The sequence below is a fragment of the Petaurus breviceps genome, unplaced genomic scaffold, assembly GCF_028583685.1.
Source record: "Petaurus breviceps papuanus isolate PSGF00001 unplaced genomic scaffold, PetGlider_PUasm1.0 90823, whole genome shotgun sequence".
Lineage (NCBI taxonomy): Eukaryota > Metazoa > Chordata > Mammalia > Diprotodontia > Petauridae > Petaurus > Petaurus breviceps.
In genome coordinates, this window is record NW_027187352.1 from 6,909,016 (window position 1) to 6,922,214 (window position 13,199).

At 45.9% G+C, this 13,199-nt stretch overlaps 1 protein-coding gene across 15 annotated transcripts in view; it reads right to left on the reverse strand.

Moving 5' to 3' along the window:
- LRRC32 (leucine rich repeat containing 32) overlaps positions 1-13,199 on the reverse strand; it is a 127,324-nt gene that overhangs the window by 68,435 nt on the left and 45,690 nt on the right. For 8 of the 15 annotated variants that reach the window (XM_069070891.1, XM_069070895.1, XM_069070896.1 and 5 more), the window contains 2 exons: positions 3,789-10,629; positions 3,162-3,519 (listed from right to left, as the gene is read on the reverse strand). The exons of 1 other annotated variant lie outside the window; for it this stretch is intronic. In XM_069070891.1, the coding sequence (XP_068926992.1) occupies positions 8,704-10,629 (1,926 nt within the window). In that variant the 3' untranslated portion in view covers positions 3,162-3,519; positions 3,789-8,703. Of the gene's footprint in view, positions 1-3,161; positions 3,520-3,788; positions 10,630-13,199 lie in introns of those variants that run through there. 6 more of the 15 variants (XR_011165013.1, XR_011165012.1, XR_011165015.1 and 3 more) reach the window with 1 other exon arrangement.

Genomic DNA, 13,199 nt, shown 5'->3' on the forward strand with positions numbered 1-13,199 from the left:
ACTTTCCCCTTGATCTGCTAAACGTGCTTATGCTCTCGGTTTCACAGGAATCTTGGGAGGAAAACATCAAGTGCCATAGAAATGGAAGCAGGAACATTAGCCTATATGTAGCCACCCATTTATTTCTTTAACCAAGCATGGTTCATTAACCCATGATCCACCCACTCTCCATCTGGCAGCCAGACAACGGGCTGCCTCCAGAACTAAACAGGAGGAGGAAAGTGGGCTGGATTGCATTTGGAAAATTGTGTCCTGCTTTTAATGACCCCAAGCTCCAGCCAGACACAGAAGTCCATGTTTGAAATTCCAGTATTCTTCCAGTGACGCTGTCTGGCTCTAAGGCACTGGATACAACAGTCTCCAAAGAATTAAAGTTGTAGGCAATGGAAATGTGCACCGTGAGCTCATGCAAGATGAAACATCTGATCAATGAAGAATTATGCAGAAGGTGGAAAAAGAATATCATTAGAGATTTGTTAGAGTTAAAGGGGAGCTTAGAACAGAGCATCTTAGAGCAGGAAGGGAACTTAGAACTGAAGATGTTAGAGTAGAAGGAGATCTGAGAACAGAGGATGTTAGAGCAGCAAGGGAGCTTAGACCTGAGGATGTTAGAGCAGCAGGAGATCTGAGAACAGAGGATGTTAGAGCAGCAGTAGATCTGAGAACAGAGGATGTTAGAGTAGTAGATCTGAGAACAGAGGATGTTAGAGCAGAAAGAGAGCTTAGAACAAAGGATGTTAGAGCAGGAGGAGATCTGAGAACAGAGAATGTTAGAGCAGAGAAAGGGAGCTTAGAACAAAGGATGTTAGAGAAGGAGATCTGAGAACAGAGGATGTTAAAGCAGAAAGGGAGCTTAGAACAAAGGATGTTGGAGCAGGAGGAGATCTGAAAACAGAGGATGTTAGAGCTGAGAAAGGGAGCTTAGAACAAAGGATGTTAGAGAAGGAGGAGATGTGAGAACAGAGGATGTTAGAGCAGAAAGGGAGCTTAGAACAAAGGATGTTAGAGCAGGAGGAGATCTGAGAACAGAGGATGTTAGAGCAGAGAAAGGGGGCTTAGAACTGAGGATGTTAGAACAGGAGGAGAACTGAAAACACGATGTTAGAGTGGAGGGGAACTTAGAACTGAGGATGTTAGAACAGGAAGAACTTTTAAAATAGAACATTTTAAAACACGGAGAAACCTCACAGCCCAGAATATCAGAGTTGAAAGAACCCTTACACAGAATATCAGAACTGGGAGAACTTAGAGCACAGAACAGGAAGGAAAGTGGCAGAACCAGAGCTAGAACTCCCAGTCCCCATCCAGAAATCTTGAGGGGAAAGTCCAAGAACTGGAAAATACAGATGAAGTTTTATGTACTGTCTTAGACAGGAGCTTTTCCATTTCTTGGCCTCGGTTTCTGCATCTATAAAGTGAGGGGCTTAGACAAGATGGTTCCCTTTTCTATGAGGACTGGGGGAACAAGCAGAAGGGACCTCTCAGTTTCCTCAGAAGAATGAATCTGTGGCTAGAATTGAGTGAATTTGGGATGACCCCTGGGCTGCATCAACTTGTCCAGCTCCTTGTCTCAGGCCAACTGAGGAAGAAGATGAGAAATCTGAGTCCTTCGGGCAGGAGACAATGTGGTGTAGATACAGTCAAAGACCTGGGTTCAAATCCTAATGCTAGTTATCTGGGTAACCTTGCACAAATTACTTTCCCTCTCCAGGTCTGTTTTATTATCTATAAAATTTGGACTTGATGATCTCTTGGGAAGAAACATGGCATAGTACATTAGCATGATGGGTTTGGAATCATGTAAACCTAAATTCAGATTCTGTCCCTTATGCCTCGTGACTCTAAGTCTAAACAAATCACTTAATCACTGTGAGTCTCAAGTTTGCTCATCTGTAGAAGGGGGGGAGTAATAGCTTACTTCTCAGGATTGTCATGAGGCTCAAATAAGACAGCATGTGTAAAATGCTTTGCAAATTTAAAAACATTATATAAATGTCAGTTGTTATATAATTTCATGTTATTTGTCATTTTGTAAATGTCAGTTGTTCATAGTTGTAGAGATAGAAGATACTTCAAAGGTCATCTAGTCCTACCCTCTTATTTTATAGATGAGGGAATCCACAGACCCATAGAATTTAAGAATTTAAGCCAACTTCATATGGCTATTAAATGGCAGGTGTTTTATGTTGTTGAAATTTTACAGTCGTGTCTGACTTTTCATGACTCAATTTTGGGGTTTTCTTGGCAGAGATACTGGAGTGGTTTACCATTTTATTTTCCAGCTCATTTAACAGATGAGGAAACTAAGGCAAACAGGGTTAAGTGACTTGCCCAGGGTCACACAGCTAGTAAGTTACTGAGGCTCAATTTGAACTCAGGTCTCCCTGACTCCAACCCCAGTGCTCTATCCACTGTGCCACCTAGCTGTCCTGTTTATTGATATAGGGAACTCCTACTGAAGAAACTCCCTTCACCAAAACATATTTTCAACTTACTATCTTGACCAAGTACCCGGGACACTGAGAGGTTAAATGATTTGCTTAAGGTCACACAGTCAGGATGTATTGAGAGTAGCATCTGAATCCAGATTTCTTGAATCTGAGACCAACTTTCTCTTTCCTGTACATCACCATCCCTCTCTTACAGAATCCTTGAATCTTAGATTTTAGAACCAGGGACTCAGAGGGACAATTAGAAGACATCTGGTCCAATGTTCCCACAAATCATATACCTGTCTCTCCCCCAACCCCCTATTCCCTTTTACAATTTGCACCAGGCTGAGGCCCAGCACTTATTCTTTTTTTTTTTTTAAGCAATAGGGGTTAAGTAACTTGCTCAAGGTTACACTGCCAGTTATTTCTGGGTGTGGTGCTGAGTATCTAAGCCCAGATTTAATCCAGGTCAAACCGACACTGGAGCCGGTGCTCTTACTCGATGAGCCACCTGGCCGCCCCTAAGCACTTGGGGTTAAGTAACTTGCTCAAGGTTACACGGCCAGGTGTTTCTGGGTGGGTGCTAAGTGCCTGAGCCCGGGATTCGATCTCCAAGGTCTTCTCAACACTAGAGCTGGTGCTCTTACTTACTGTGCTACCTGGCCGCTCCCCCCCCCCCCCCCCCAGCACTTATTCTTGCAGCAAACAGAAAGTCAGCAGGTCAGTGAGTTATTCCAAAATTATCTTTTAATATATTCACATAGTTTCTCTATACAGCTCATACAAAATTCTTAAAGGTCTATCATATACGTATACAGCAGCATCTTGTAGTGTTTACATGGCATCTGAAGAGACAGCATGAACCAGGCAGCCAAGGGAGGAGTTCTGGACTTCCTGCCTTGATTTCCCTCTGGGGAGACGGGAGTCCCTTTTCAGTACAACTTAATATTTGCTGAGCACCTGCTGTGTATAGGGCCTTGTACTGGGTATTGCGGAGGAACACTGATAAAAATAACATCTTGTTCTTGCTTTTAGGTAACTCACGTCCGGGGACTCCAAGAGCAGTAGGAGAGAGGCAGACACCAGGCTGTGGGGATTATGAGGAAAAAGAGATCACTTGCGATCACTTCCACCTGGTGGAGGGGTGGGGGGATGTGGGATCAGGAAAGGCTTTAGGACAAGTGAAGTAACTGTAACAATGGAAGAATTCCAACAGGCAAATATTGGGAGGGAGGGCATTCCAGGCAAAGGGAACATTGCGACCAAAAGCATTCTCAAATACTCAAATGGATCTGTCATCTCATTAGTTAGGGCCTTCCCAACCCATCCATGCCTGCCCCATCCTGTATGACTCACATTCATGCTCTCCCAAAGGTTGAACAAACAGGGTCCTCCAAATGCGTTGGAAGTTCTTTTTCACTGTAGTTTAAGGTACAAGTGGAGCACTTTCTGGGCTCTTTTGGTCTCCTTGTCATGGCAATTAATTTACACTGGCTAATCTTCTGAATCAAAAATGATAATTGATGTCATTTCTGTCATTACTCTTTAAACCATTTCTATTGAATTTCATACCTCTTCCTCATTATTTTTTCCCCAAATTCTGACCTTAATTCTGACAGTATAGGCAGATAGCTTAGAGTGGTCCAATTTCTTAAATGGACAAGTGACATTTAGCAACCCAATATTGGGCAGGAACAAGCCTATCATACCCTATATGTCCAAGGCTATTGACTGGCTCAGCATGTATCTACTCTAAGCTAGCAGGGTAACCTCTAGAACCCTTGTGGAGGGCATGGAAATTCTGATTATTTCCTAAGAAAGAGTAATTACCAGTAAAGGAATCATAACCTTACATTTATTACATCCCTGCCCTTTATATGCCTGTCCATCACTGCTACTGATTGGATGGCTTAATGAGGGCTAGGGATCATTCCCAGTGCATGTGCCAGCTGCCCTCAGAAAACTTACAGTATAAGAGAGGGGGAGAATGGCTTATATTGGTTGGCCCATAGTCTGGACCGATCACTAAGAAGATGGTAGAACATGACTATTGATACTTTAGAGGGAGTATAAGCCAACCAAAGGTGCATTGTCAAGAAACTGTTTGAAAGACTGAGTTGTCTAGTTTGGTTGAAGCAAATAACATAGAAAAGGGAGTGGGAAGTGATAAGGCAACAAAAAATAGGCTGCTGCTAGTATGGGGGGATGGCCAGTGTTGGGGGGAAAGATATGATTCCACCCTTCCCCTCTCCATCTGCATAAGAATCCAGAGGTGGAGTGTTAATGGATGAACAAGGTGTTAACTAACACCCAGTTATTCCTTTGCAAAGAGTGAAGCTCTTTCTCTGATACCTGAAAAGAGGAGGGGGCTTTCTTTCCTCCACACCTACTGTCATCTTTCATCATGCCATAGAGTCAGTCTAGCAGCAGAGCTGCTTGCCCAGTAGGAAATACCTTATTTAGCAGTTATCGGGTCAGGTCAAGAGTTCTAGGAAGCCCCAGGTTGGAGGAGAGAAGAGTATAATCTCTGCTTCTAAACCATATCCAGCAGAGAGCAGAAACACACTCTCCAGACAAACATGGATACAGAGAGGTAGTCCATGAGGTCAGCAAGCAGCTTCAAGAAGTGGGGCATCTGGCAGCAGAAAAAAGAGCTAGCTATTGCAATCAAAAGTGCAGAAAGATTCCCTCTTTCCCATCAAAAAGGTGAAAAGAATGCTGCTTCCTGTCTCCATTTATACAAATCTCACTGACTCTAGTTTTTACTTAAAAGCCTCTAGGGTCATGGCCAATCTTCTGCTCAAACAGTGGTTGCCTTTCCTGACTCAATCAGAAAAAGGTGTTCACATTTCATGAAAGGATCATAAGATGTTAACACATTTTTATCTCCTAAACTGTGACGAGGTACAATGAGTTGGGGGGGGGGGGAGCACCCTTCCCTTTACACTAGATTATGGTGGGTCCTTCTTGTAGGCTACAGGGTATCATAGAAAGTTCTTCAGTTGGGAAGTGTCTTGTTCCTGCACTGTGTGATCATCTCAATCTGCTGTTGGGATCTGCTCCTTTGTGTCTATGGTCCTTGACATCTCCCTAGATCTAGACAGCTCCAGAATATTCCGGCTTTTCAAGCTTCCATATCAAGTAGGAAAAGCTTTGAGCTGAGATTCAGGAGACCTAGACTCTTTTAACCTTATCACCCTATCTCAATGTGGGATCTTGGGCAAATGGCTAATCTCTGAGCCTCTTCTTTGAGTGAATTCACCTAAATTGTCTCTAAGTTCCCTCCCAGTTCTTACATTCTGGGTTTTATCTTCAGTCAAAACCACTTAAAAATTACCTAAGAGCTCAGGGCTTCACCACCTGATGCTGACTGGATTTCAATGATCAGGTTGTATATGGGATGGACCATTCTAATTGGAAATGACACATAACTGCTTTGACTGACTTCTCCTCCTCCCCCTGCCCCAAGTTACCAGAAGTTGGATCGAACTGACTATTCTGTACAAAGACGGCACATAGCAGGAGAAAGAGACAGAGAAAGAAGAAAAGACAAAGACGAGAAAGATGGACAACGAGCAGAGAGAGAAAACGGATATACATGAAGGGAGATGGAAGAGAGAGAGAGGAGGAGACAAAAAGAGAGAGAGCAGTGGGAGAGGAAGAAAGAATGAAGATGGAATCATAGAAGAAAGGCAGATACATAGAAATGGAAGAGGAGAGAGACAGACAGAAAGAAACAGATGGACATGCAGAGAGACAGGGAAATAGACAGACAGACAGTAATGAAAGACCCAAAGAGAGGAAGGGTTGCATGTATAATAGAAAGAGAAAGGGAGATGAGTTGGAGAAAATACTGTTTAGACATTTCCACCTTCAAATCAAGCTTTCTATCTACATTCCATTTGAACACCAAATGTTTCTAATCCCGCCCCCATATGCCACTTGCTGCCCCTAACTATTTTCAGACCCAGTCAACACTGCCTGACACCCAGATGCCTGCCAGTTTCCATCAGCCCCAGTTTAGGGAACTTAGTAAGGACAGAATAGTTTCTACTTGGCTTGGCCCCACACACCCACCAACAGCAGCACTGGAATTCCTAGTCCTGCCTGGAGAAGAGGAGTCACCCTACATGGCCAAGGTGGGTGTTGAAAGTGTCAATTCCCCCATCCCCTCCCAAGCCCCTGGCTCAAAACTCTGCCATGATTTACTGATTGCCAGGGGCAAGAATTAAGGGTACAATAGCTCAGTTATTGGCAGTGGACAGTGGAGTGGGAAGAAACAACAGATGGGGCTGGGGTGAGAGTCTATAGTTAACCCCTTAATTTTAGCAACAGAAAAAGGACAGTGCAACACCCACAAATAGCTGATAAATTGAAAGTCTCCCCTACTCAATCCTTATTTATTGAGTATTAAACCAATTCATCTGGATTAGTTAGGATCTGGAATAAATCACTCCTCAGGACTACCTAGGAAAAAGTTCACCTTTTGGTTTCAGTTTCCTTATCATTAAAATGAAGGAGTTGGAAAAGCTCAATTTTAGTGAGACCTTAGTAAAAATAAAGATGTAAAAATGTTTTCTTATCCAAGTTCACGGATGCTCCCTGGGCCCCTGGGGGTCTGTAGAGACCAAGTTAAGAATCCTTAGGCTAAATTATTTCTAGTATCCCTGACAATTCTAAACTTCATGGACTTTGCCTTCCATCCCTGTCCTTCAAGGCCTTCCACAATCTGGAGCCATCCCACTTGTCCAACATTAGCTCACACTATGCCGCCTAATCACCTGTGTATGCTTCAGCCACCCTGGAGAACTTTCTGCCCCCTAAATAGCACTGGAATTTGAATTTCTGTCCTGGCTCACACTACATGGCCTTGGGCCAGTCACTTCCCTTTTATGGGCCTCAGTTTCCCCTTTGTGAAATAGGAACAATGACCTCTGTATATTCTTCACAGGACTATTCAAATACCACAAAAGAATGGATAGAAAAAACCTTGTTAAACTGTAAGGCACTGGACTAATTTGGCTGGGGAATACACAATATAGCTTTCTTCAATCAACCTCCTCACTTAGCTTTGCTTTCCACAATGAAATAATGTTGGGATCAGGGCCCAAGGGAGTAGGGAAGCTGACCCCAGACCCCCCCAAATGGACCACAAAGTATGGGAAAGGGGTGAGTGACTATCAGTCAATAAAAACCCCTCCATTGGGAGGGAGCTGAGGACAGTGGGTCCCTAATCTATGCTACAAGGGAAAAAGCCCTACCCAAGGAGGGAGGAAATCTGAGTGCTAGCCCAGCTCTCTGGGCAAGTTATCTCCTCCCTCTGGATCTTAGCTATTTCCAGGGTGCCTCCCATCTCTAATGCTCTGTGACCTAGAGTTCCTGGCAGCCCATATTTTCTGATGCCCCTATCCTGGGGTGAGGGTGAAGGGCGCTTTCAATCATTTTCTTCTACTGGGCTATGTGGCAAAGGCCTCAGCTGGTGACTTCTGTGTTAGTTTTCAGATCAAAGAAGAATGTAGTTTAGGGAATTCTCATCCCTCTAATATGTAAGGTTTATAAGAATTAGCACAAATTGTGGCAAATATTTTGCTTCGAGACAAATTCTAAAGAGCTTTTTTTTTTTCTAGGTGACTTTCTGGTTCTAAGGGGGTAAATAATCTCACTTTGGATGACTTTATTCAAAATCTCTCCTAAAGATGACTTTGGTCTCCCAGATCACAAGCAGGCTAGAGGTAGTGTGCTACAGTGGGGAAAGGACTTGCTTGCCCTTGGGTTCAAATCCTATCTCTCTACCTTATTACCTCTGTGACCTTAGGCAGGTAACCTCCTTGGACCTCAGTTTACTTATCTGTAGAATGAAAGAGTTGAACTACATCATTTCTGTAGTCCCTTCAAATGATCTTATGATGGTAGGGGAAAGGCCTCAGGGATTTGCTTGGGAAAGGGAGAAAACAGGCTCAGGGATCCCTGCATTTGCTGAACACCCAGCAGATGGATAGCTAAATGGATAAAGGTCATGGCTAGTTTGGAAAAGGAAACGTGTCCAACCTCCTAGGAGATCCAGATCCCATACCTACTAGATGTGTGGCCTTGGGCAAGTCCCTTAACCTCTCTGAGCCTCAGTTTCTCCATCTATAAAAAGAAGGGTTAGACTAAATGGTATCTAAGGTTCCTGCCAGCTTGGGAGTCTTTAAGACTCCAGTGAAGCCACACATCTCCACTCCCAAGAACTGAGAATGACTGTGTAGCAGGGACTGGGAACATTCTGGGGTTAGGCTTTGAAATGCTGGTTAAACTCCTGCCGGCAGAAGCAACAGAAAAGAGCCAAGCCAATGAGGAGGGTGGACAGGACAAGGGCGAAGACGAGGATGATGAGCACATTGATCTTCTTGAGACCCTCTTTCTCACAGTCCTCGGGCCGCACGTGGAGGAAGGGGATGGCCTCCTGGGAGCTGAAGTCCTTGGCAGGCCGGCACATCAGGGCCTCCAGGCTGGCGATGGTCACGCTCCCCCTCTGGATCACGGCCGCCAGCCAGCTGTTGCCGCAGCAAGCCAGTGGGTTCCCTGCCAGGTAGAGGTGCCGTAGGCTCCCCTCCAGGCCGCTCATGTCACGGCTCTCAAGGTGGCTGAAACTGTTGTTCCGAAGATCCAGCTCTTCGAGGGAGGCCTCCCGGGTCCAGGCGGGGAGCCAGCTCAGCTGGTTCTCTGAGAGATTGAGCCGCTTCAAGCACGTGAAGCGGGGCAGGTCCACATGAAGGGCATCCAGGCCATTCCCCTGGAGCTGTAGCACCTCAAGGGAGGATTCAAGTCCAGCCAGAGCACCAGGCATGACCTCTAAGCCTGGGTTTGCTGAGAGGTCCAAAGTGACCAGCGGGGTTTTCAGGAACGCACCTGCCGGCAGCCTCTGCATGGCGTTGCCTGCCAGGTTCAGGGCCCGGAGGGTGGGGATGCCGGAGAAGACCATACAGCCTGAGGCGGCTGGCTCCCCCAGGTCCTGGGAGGCCCCACAGAGCTGGATCCAGTTTCTTTGTAGATCTACCCGCTGGATCGTGGGGAGGCTGGTGAACGTGAGAGGCGGCAGGGCTGCCAGAGCATTGTACTCCAAGTACAGCTGCTGTAGGCTGGCTAGGCCATGGACGCCCACTGTGAAACCCTGAAGGTCATTGTGGCTCAAATCCAAGATGTCCAGCCTGGGCAGGGAGTGCTCTCGCTGTACCTCGAAGGTACGGAGGCAATTTCTGCTGAGGTTGAGGAACTGCAAGGAAGTCATAGGGTCCAAGAAGCCCTTTGGGATGTCCTCGATCTCATTATAGCTTAGGTCCAAGAACAAGAGGTGGGAGAGGGCCATAGAGCTATCGTTCCCACTTGGGTCAGGGGCCAGATGGGGTCCACTGGGCCAGTCCTTCATCCTAGGGGCCCCATCACTGAGGGAGGAAGTGGGGTGCATCTGGATCAGGTTGTTGGATACATTCAGGTAAATGAGCTGGTTGCGCCTAGGCAGGTCAGGGAACTGCGACAGCTTGTTTTCTCTCAAGTCAAGCCAGTAGAGCTGGTACTCTTGGTCCGTGGCGGCGGTCTGGAAGGTCTCTATGCTATTGCGGCTCAGATCCAAGAATTGAAGCTGTGGGAGGCTGAAGTCAGAAATGCAGGTGATGGAGTTCATGGAGAGGTTGAGACGGGCAAGGTTGGGCAGGGCATCAAAGGCTCCCTCCTCGATCTCCATGATCACATTGCTATGCAGGTCTAACTCCTTCAGGGCCGGGACTCCCTGGAGAGTCCTGCGGGAGATTCGGGTGAGGCTGTTCTCTGCCAAGGAGAGAGTGAGCAGGTCAGGGGCATCCTCCAGGAAGGCCTCCGCCAGGCTATTGTACAAGCCATTGCCTGAGAGGTCCAGGGTAGTCACTCGAGGCAGAGACCCAATGCCCTCGTTGACATTGTGTGGGGATACCCGTCCCAAGCGGTTTCGGGCCAGGTTGAGGTGCTCGAGCTGAGACAGGCTGGCAAAAATTCCAGGCTGGATGAAGCTGATTTGGTTGGAGCTTAAGTCTAGACGTTGGAGGGCCCTGTAAAAGATCAATGGCGTCTCCAGGATGCTCTGTAGCTGATTCTGAGACAGATCAAGGGCCTTGCTGTCTGCATGGAGGACTGCAGGAATCTGCAGGAGCCCCCGGCTGTGGCACAGGACCTCCATGCCCACCTAGTGAAGGGGAGAGAACACTGGAGTATTACGAGCTGGAAGGTCTCCCAGGGATGCCCAGAGACAAAGATGGCAGGGCTGGTTGTACTCAGGGAAGCCTCTTAGGGTATCAGAAAGGGCTTCATAGTGTCTTAATAAGAAATGGGAAATCCTGACCTTCAGATTCCTCATCTGCATACTTCCTGCAGCTCTTTTGAAGGTATACATACATACATAAATATACACACACGGATATGTATTTATGGTTAAGCAAACCTTAATTTCATAGGATCACAAATTTAGAATTCAAAGAGATTTTAAAGGTCATTGAGTTTAATTCCCTTAATTTTACAGATGAGGAAACTGAGACCTAGCAAGCCTAAGTGACTTGCCTAGGGTCACACAGGTAGTAATTTTCTAAGGTGGGATTCAAAACCAAGTCTTCCTGATTCCATGTCTACTCTACCTACTATAGTGGTATAGGGATCTCCCATGAGAAAATTCCCTCCATAGAGTTGGACAAATTATTTATGATATATATAGAGAGAGAGTTGGCTGAGAGTACTAAGCTGTTCAATGCCTTGCCCCGGGGTCACACAGTCAGTCTATGTCAGAGGCAGGACTTGAACCCGGACCTTATTCACTACATTATGCTGCCTTTCTGATAACAATGATGAGGCAGTTCAAATGTCTAAAAGGCTTGCAAACCATTTCCCCCAAAGCAACCCTGTGAGTTACATTCTGTATACATCATTATTATTCCTGTTTTACAGGCAGAGAAAGGCTAGGAAAGTGCTTTGTAAACTGTAAAGCAGCATTTGTTTTTCTAGCACTGCTGTTGCTATTACACAGCAAATGTGGCTTCTACATCCTCCTCTAGCCAGGGTGACCCCTAAGAGTTTGGGCCTCGGGGCGGCTAGGTGGCGCAGTGAGTAAAGCGCTGGCCCGGGAGTCAGGAGGACCTGAGTTCGGTTCCGGCCTCAGACACTTAACACCCACACAAAAATCTAGCCGTGTAACCTTGGGCAAGTTACTTAACCCCAATTACCCTCCAAAAAGGAAAAAAAAAAGAGTTTGGGCCCCAGGTTCACAGCTGATCACATCCTATACTAGCCTTGAGCACCTCGTGGGCATTATTCTAGTCTGGCAAACCGGAACAAGTATTCTCCAAGGGCCGAGGCCTCAAAGGCTCACAAAGAAAAGCAGGGGCTAGAACAAGGCCAAGCCCCTGGTGCTGCACACAGGCAATGCAGACCTCCAATAATGATGCCACAAAGGAGCCTTATAATGGGAACCAAGAGGTCTAAATTCATCTCTGACTTCCTATGTTCCAAGGCCTCTCCCAGCTCCGAAATTCTGTATTCTAAGGTTCTTCCCAGCTTTAACATTGTTCTAAGGACACTTTCAGCTCTGACATTCTGTGACCTAAGGACCCTTCTACCCCTGACATTCTATGTTCTAAGGGACCTTCCATTCCTGAAATTCTGTGTTCTAAGGTTCTTTCCAGCTTTAACATTGTTCTAAGATCACTTTCAGCTGTGACATTCTATGTTCTAAGGTCCCTTCCAGCTCTGACATTCTGTGTTCTAAGGGCCCTACCTGCTTTAACATTCTAGAATTCTATACCCACATGACCTCCCAGGTCCCTCTGCTTCTATGAATTGCCCAGATATCCATCCACTTCTTGGTATCTTCACAAACACTGTAACCTCCTCCCAGGTATTTGATTTCCCCTGGTTTAATACTGTTATACTTAAAGGCTGATATCAACTAACATCACTGGAGGCAAAACATTTACAAGAAAGAAAGATAAGACATTTTCTCTAGTTGTCCAGTTTTTATTTTAGCCTCTCATATATCCTCATACGCTATTTCCAGATTCCCATTCCAAGGAGCAGGAATTGAGGCCCCTTATCCTTTTCCCTCATAACTGACATTCCCCAGATGTAATATCATCCCTGCTCTGCTTGCCTCACCCTTCTCTAGGAGCCAAGCGCCTCTCCTTACTATGAACTGAGAGCCCAGACTGAGTTGATGAGGGCTTCCCCCTGGAGAATAGTAGAATTTCAGAAGATCAGAACTGGAGGCCTTAATAGTCCTGACTCACATAACTCACAGATACTTAGGGTTGGAGCAGACTTCAGGGGTCACCTGGTTCAACTCACCCCTTTATGATATCTTCAATCAATCAGTCAACATTTATCAATCACCATCTATGTCCCAGGAGCTGATCTAAGTGCTGGGAATATAAAAGGGAGCAAAAGACAGTCCGTGCCCTCAAGGAGCTCACAATCTAACGAACAGCATTCCTCCTTGCTTAATCACTCACTGACAAGGCATCGCAACTCCCCAAGATAGTTCATTCCACTTCTGGACATTTCTCCTTATGTGAAGCATGAATCTGCATCCTTAAACTTTCTTCCACTGGTCCTAATTCTAACCTCTGGAGCATCACAGAGTAAGTCTGTGTTCCCCTCTCACAATTGCCCTTCAGATATTAGGCCAAAATCAGGCATCCCATTTCCTTGTCAAGCTAAATGTCCATGGCTCTCTCAACTGATTCTCCTATGAATGACGTAGTTTCAATCTCT